The sequence below is a fragment of the Microtus ochrogaster genome, chromosome 2 (assembly GCF_000317375.1).
Source record: "Microtus ochrogaster isolate Prairie Vole_2 chromosome 2, MicOch1.0, whole genome shotgun sequence".
In the NCBI taxonomy this organism is placed as follows: domain Eukaryota; kingdom Metazoa; phylum Chordata; class Mammalia; order Rodentia; family Cricetidae; genus Microtus; species Microtus ochrogaster.
This window is the reverse complement of record NC_022010.1, coordinates 46,196,452-46,202,996: the sequence shown is the minus strand read 5'-3', so window position 1 is coordinate 46,202,996 and position 6,545 is coordinate 46,196,452. Positions and strand designations below refer to the sequence as shown.

Genomic DNA, 6,545 nt, shown 5'->3' with positions numbered 1-6,545 from the left:
GTAGATATATGATAGATAGATAGATAGATAGATAGATAGATAGATAGATAGATAGATAGATAGATAGATGGATAGGCAGGCAGACAAACTGACAGAGACTATAATAGGGTTCTTAATGCTTTTTCTCACCAATTTCCTACAATATCTCTGCTTTATGCCTTTGTCTTGTGCTTGGACAAGAATCGACTTCTTGATTTCCCTTTTCTAACCTTGGTTGACGTCACACTTCAGTCTTGTCTGTGTACACAGCATATGTTCCTCACTGCAAAGCAGAACATGCTGTGTTTTCAGTGCCCTTCTCACTAATTTCCATTGTGCTGGCACTCCCCTAAAGAACCTTTATTTTGTTTTTAGGATTGGCTCCGTGGCTGGGGAGAGGCTCAGTGAGTAGAGCCATTAAAACTCAAGTATAAGGACTTGAATTCAGTGTCCCAGAACCCACATAAAACCCAGGCATGGCTGCACACTTCTGTAATGCCAGTGCTGGGGAGGTAGAGGCAGGAGAACCTCTGAGACTCAGCATCAATCAGCCAGCCTAGCCTAGCTGGTGAGTTAGAATCCTAGGTCTAGGGAGAGTATCTATCTCCAAAACCTAAGGCGAAGAAGTATTGGGGAATGTTCCTGACGTTGACTCCATCCTCTACACACAAATGAGCGTGCATTCATACACATGCACACGAACACGGAAACACGTGTGCACATAAAAGACTGATATTTCTGTGGAAAACATGCTGCTGCAGTGTTGTTCAGTGTGTCCTGGATGACATGGTTTCCAGCTCTGTTGTCACCCCCACATATGAGCTCTCATCACACCTCCTGAACTACGTGCTGTCTTCCTTGTGTCCCCTAGCTAACACTCATGAGTCCCTATAATCTCGTGCCTTCCTAGAAGCAAGAATAACCTTCCGAAAACGTTACTCACTGAGTTGCGTGTGTAAGCTGTCACAGTCCTTCACTGGCTTCCTATTTTGATTTGAAGATGCATCCCCTACTTCACAGCCCACAAGGTTTCTACAGGACCTGGATCCTGCTCCTCTCCTTGTACTCACAGTACCTTTTAGGACCACAGCAGAGCATCCTGTCTCAGAGCCATGCTCTTCCTAGCTTCTGCTGTGGATTTCCCATCAGTGACTTACTTCAGTGACATCTGCTGGTTCAAATAAGCAATATCAAGCCCTGTGTAAGAGGAACCTAGCTTTGTGACTTAGGTACACAGTTCTTTACTTTCCTTGTCTGTAAAACGGAAACAATAGCAATAAAAGTACCTCCTCTATAAGACGGTTGTATAGATTACCTGAGACCTTTGGGGTGCCCCCTCAGACATAGCAAAATTGCTGGATGTATGTATTTTATTAGATAATAGTTCTCTCAGTCATTTAAAAACCCCCTCCCCATCCCAAACATCTGTGTAAGTGCTCAATGAATGTTTTCTTCCGCCATTTGAGTATGGATTCAGGTGGAAGGACCATATCTTATTTGGTTAGCATTCATAAGTCACAGACCTCATCGGGGCAACATAGTGGACATTCATATAAACCTGAGGGGCATGGTGGATAGGTCTTAGAGTAGAAAGTAATCTACTGCTCGTGACGAAGTAAAATGGTCGAGGAGTTGTAGGCTGCAAGAACGTTTTTGTCAGTATGTTCACTGTGTGTGGGTCGAAGAAAGTGTGAGTGGGCTTTTTCACAAGGGTTGGCTCCATGTTGCTCTGCACTGCACGGACTCAGCATGTATGGATTGTATAAGATTTCTCCTTGGGGTGTTTCCCGCAGGAAGTAAGCATTCTGTCACTTTTCACTTGTTTGCCTTCTCAGTAAATTCTGCCCAGCTGGCTGCCTGCTCCCTTTTGCTGAAATATCTGGAACAATTCCTCATGGATACAGAGATGTAAGTTGAATACAGACTTCCTTCACTGCTGTGTACACTGTTATTTTAAACCCACATCAGAAATGCTCCCAAGATAATATATATTATATGTCTCTGTCTTTTCATGTGTTAGAAATGATGCCTTTATAGTAAAACCTAACTCTTCTACTAAAAGTGTATTTGTTGCAATAACCTGTTTCTGAGAATCTGCCATAACAGCTAAATTCTTGAAAAAGTACAGGTATCTTCTTTATGAATGATAAGAAGAAAAGTTCATTTAATTTTTTTGTTTTGTTTTGTTTTTCAAGTCTTCGCCACTGTGCATGGCTGGAATCCATGCAGGAGTAGTGTCAAACGTCCTGGGTGGCCAGATCAGTGTTGTGATTAGCAAAGGCACCCCGTATTATGAAAGCTCTTTGGCCAACAACGTCACTTCCGTGGTGTAAGTGCACATTCTTTGTAGTAAGCATGCTGGGAGGTAGAGTTGCGTGACACTATTCCAGGGGAGACATAGACAGATATCCACCAGAGAGACAACCAATGACAGCACTGTAGTCCAGTGTGGTGAACCAGAAAGTTTTCTTTTGGGGGGGGGGTTCTTACAGGAATAGGGTGACAGGTTCCTTACAGGAACAAAAAGTAGTCAAAAGAGCTATATCACCAAAGCTCACCTCAGCGTTGGTAATAGCTCACAGAAACTGGAAACCTGGAGCTCCCTACACACACAGGCCATAGAGCAGTCCAGCAGGGTGGAGGTGTTCTTCCTCGTGACTCTGGAGCTCCGTGCACACACAGGCTATCATGCAGTCCAGCAGGGTGGAGGTGTTCTTCCCTGTGGCTCTGGAGCTCCGTGCACACACAGGCTGTAGTGCAGTCCAGCAGGGTGGAGGTGTTCTTCCCCGTGGCTCGCTTGCTCTGCACTGCTTACCTTGTTCTGCCGCACCAAGGTTTGTGAGTGTTGCTGCTTTTCACAGCTTTGAAACCATCTGGAACAGAAGTCTAGGAGTTTGTGGACAAGGTCATACGTCCTTTGAAGATAAAATTCAAAAGATGCCCAGTGGTGGTGCACACCTTTAATCCTAGAATTTCGAGAGAGGCAGGCAGATTTCTGTGAGTTCAAGGCCATCCTGGTCTACAAGAGCTAGTTCCAGGACAAAGAAACCCTGTCTCAAAAAACAAACAAATAAATAGATTCAGAAGATGAAACCATAGTCCTTGTAGTTTGTGCAGTCCAGAGTGGACCATGGCTAACTGAAATGGTTACTAGAAATAGATTTTGACATAAAGTAGGAGAATTGTAAAAGTCTTCCTCACAAAAGAGTTGTAAATATGGATTCTCTTGGTCTCTACAGTATTCGGGTATTTTGTAAAGCAAAGACAAGACATCCAAATCAGGACCAATTGAAACATTAAATAAAGATGTACTATTAGCAGTCTGCTTCTAAAATCTGGCTTCTTCCCTGTGCTTAGTCCTGCAGACAGGTTCCTTTTAGAAGGAAAAGAGCATGGTCCTTACACAGGACATGACAGAGTACCAGCAAACTTGTCTGTGAAAGGTCACCTAGTAGCCAGGCATACAGGCGCGTGCCCACATTACTAGAGGCAGAGGGCTGTGAGTTTGACGCCAACTTGAACTACAAAATGAAACCCTGTCTCCAAAAACAAACAAAACATGTCTCCTCCACTAATGCTTTTTTGTTTATTTTATCCACAGCCTTTTAATTGCATAGAAAACATTCTTAGTCTGTTGCCAGGCAAAAGTGGCTTGCTCTCTCCCTTTGGTTTTCTGTTACATGATGTTATGCACATCCTTTCATTCTTTCCTGGGTTCTACCCTTAGAGTTTGGAGGCATGTGTGGTTTCCCTTTCATATGTAAAACACTATATTTTCTTTGGCATTGTAAGTAACCCAGGGATGACATCAAGTTGACAGATAGTAGGTTATGTACCATTATTGTGCCATTTCGTATAAGATATTTAAACATTTGCAGATTTTGCTACCTGCCAGGGAGTATAGGATGTCCTGGAACTGGTCTCCTCAGACACCAAGGGACTACTGCATGTTTGTAGGTTTCTGATAGAACATAAGATGGGTGTGGTGTCGCATGCTTGCAGTTTCCAGGCTTAGGCAGGGGAAGCAAGAAAATCCAGAGTTTATAGTCAAGTTGAGCTATTTAGTGAATTCAAGGCCAGCATAGGATAATGAGAGAGATCCTATCTCAAAATAATAATAATAATGTCAATAATAATAATAATTATAGTAATTTGCATCCTCTTGTGACCATTTGAACATTGTGTTAAGGGAGGAATGTAACTGAACATCCTCCAGATCTTGTGGATTCTTAAGTGTTCTTTTGTTCTGTAACAGGCAAGTTTTTCTCTTGTCTGACCCTTCCGTCCTCATCAGCTCACCCATCCTACCCATTCCTTTGAAGTCCAGATGTGATGGCTGTCATAGCTCACGTCAGACGTGCTGATTTTCTCTAAGGAAAATGCAGTCTCTTGTGTGCTTATGAGGACACTTGAGTCTCGCCTTATTCTCTGAAATACCCCTTTTCATGTTCTTTCACAGAGTTAAAGAGAATAAAAGTTTTATGTATGTATGTCTTGAGAAAGGAATAAAATAAGAATTAAAAGTTACACGGCATATTTGTACAGTCACCTGTGTAAACCTAGATGCTAGCCGGACTTACAGAAAAAGTTGTTTGTGGTAATTTCACAGGTTGTCTTCCTCAGGGAAAAAGAAGCTTTTTAAAATGCATGTTGTTTGATTTGTAGTCATGGATTCTTCTTAGCCCTTTAAACAATAGGAGAAATTAACATTTCACTGTGATTAATACAGGGAAGCTACATGTTAACTGAGTATCACATGAGACCCTTTCTCTCTTTCAGGGGCTATTTATCTACGAGTCTGTTTACATTTAAGACAAGTGGTAAGCCTTCCATGCACGCGGGCCATCATCTTTGTGTCATAGCTAATGTTGTTTTGAGCACCATCAGGCACCCAGTAACTGCTGAACTGTTTACTCTTTCTCGTTCGCTTTCAAGAAGAGCATGAGTAAAATAAGGACCTAATTATATGAAGGGTAGGCTAGCTGGGCAGTGGTGGCTCGTGCCTTTAATCCCAGCACTTGGGAGGCAGAGGCAGGTGGATCTCTGTGAGTTCGCTCTAGAGCTACACAGAGAAACCCTGTATCGAAAAACAAACAAAGATTTTGTCTGAAGAAAGAATTAATTCATTCCGTTTGTCTGAAAGTTTGAAGTCAGATGGGGAAGGCTTTACAACAAGATATGCCACTGAACAAAACCTATGAGAGGTACAGGAAGAAGTTGCCTTTTCACCTGCTGGGCACCGCAGAGACAGGATAGTGTAGCTCTGCAGACTTAACAGCTAATGCTTGAAAATATATCTAGTCGACCCTCAAATCCATGGCTTTCACACCTACAGATTGGAAAGATGTAGAGGAAATCTTGTTTCTGTGCTAGGTACATGCACAGAAATTTTCCCCACATTGTTTTTCCCTAAGCAATATAGTGTTACAATTATATACATTCAATTTATATTTTCTTTCGCATTGTATGTAGCCCAGAGGTGACTTAAAGTTGACAGATAGCACACTATGTGCCCATACTATCACATTCTATATAAAAGACTTGAGCATTTGCAGGTTTTAGTAACTGCCAGGGAACATGGGCTGTTCAGAACTGGTCCCCTGTAGACAGCAAGAGGCAAGTGTAGGTTTGTAGGTTTCTGGTGGGACACAGAGGCCAAGGCCCAGAAAGCAGCTGACTGGTTGTGCAGTCACAAGTCTCTAGAAGCACTGCTATAGAGATCTCAAATTTACTTCTAGAAACCAAATGGGTTTTCCTCTCTACTTCAGGCTGTTATGGGACTCTGGGGATGGAATCTGGGGTGATTGCCGATGCCCAGATAACCGCATCATCTGTGCTGGAGTGGACTGACCACTTGGGGCAGGAGCACAGCTGGAAACCGGAGAAGGCCAGGCTAAGAAAACCTGGGCCTCCGTGGGCTGCTTTTGCCACGGATGAGCATCAGTGGCTGCAAATCGACCTGAATAAGGAGAAGAAGATAACAGGTGAGAGACATGCTCTCTGCAGCACACCAGCACGGCTTTTATTTGGAAACCCCGCGACAGCTGAAACTTTTGGAAATTAGGCCACTGAAAATTATAAAGCTTGCGCCTCAGTTTTCTCCACGGTATTAATGTTGCTGGGGATGCTTTCATAAATTTTGCCAAAAGCAGAATTTGCATTTAATTTTTAGTAGTTCTATTTTATTTTTAATATGATCCTTTTAAGGTAGGGTTTCAGTTAAGTGAGTTTTGAGACCTCTTACAGTTATTAAGGAATTGATAGCTAAGGAGAGTGCATCGAAAGTGCTAGAAGAAACTTAGGTTCCACATGTGCTGAGTACAGATTTAACTCAGGCCGACTCAACGGCCATCAAGGTGATTGAGATTGCTTTAGAGACTTAGGCTGAAAGATTCATTTTGCCCTGGTACTGAAGATACCCGTCATCGTGCTTGATGTTCTTTCCCAGAAAATCATTCTTGGTAGTGGAAATGTATCTTCTAACGGTATGAATACAAGCGGCAAAGGCACAGAAGCTCTTCCCTCACACGTGTCCGTAATTCTTCCTGTCTCCAAAGGAGCAAAGC

General features: G+C 42.8%; 1 protein-coding gene across 3 annotated transcripts in view; it reads left to right on the top strand.

Annotated features, from left to right (window-relative positions):
* Dcbld2 (discoidin, CUB and LCCL domain containing 2) overlaps positions 1-6,545 on the top strand; it is a 64,820-nt gene that overhangs the window by 41,487 nt on the left and 16,788 nt on the right. For all 3 annotated transcript variants that reach the window (XM_005344937.2, XM_026785826.1, XM_005344936.2), the window contains exons 5-8: positions 1,815-1,887; positions 2,175-2,308; positions 4,759-4,799; positions 5,748-5,963. In XM_005344937.2, the coding sequence (XP_005344994.1) occupies positions 1,815-1,887; positions 2,175-2,308; positions 4,759-4,799; positions 5,748-5,963 (464 nt within the window). The remainder of the gene's footprint in view (positions 1-1,814; positions 1,888-2,174; positions 2,309-4,758; positions 4,800-5,747; positions 5,964-6,545) is intronic.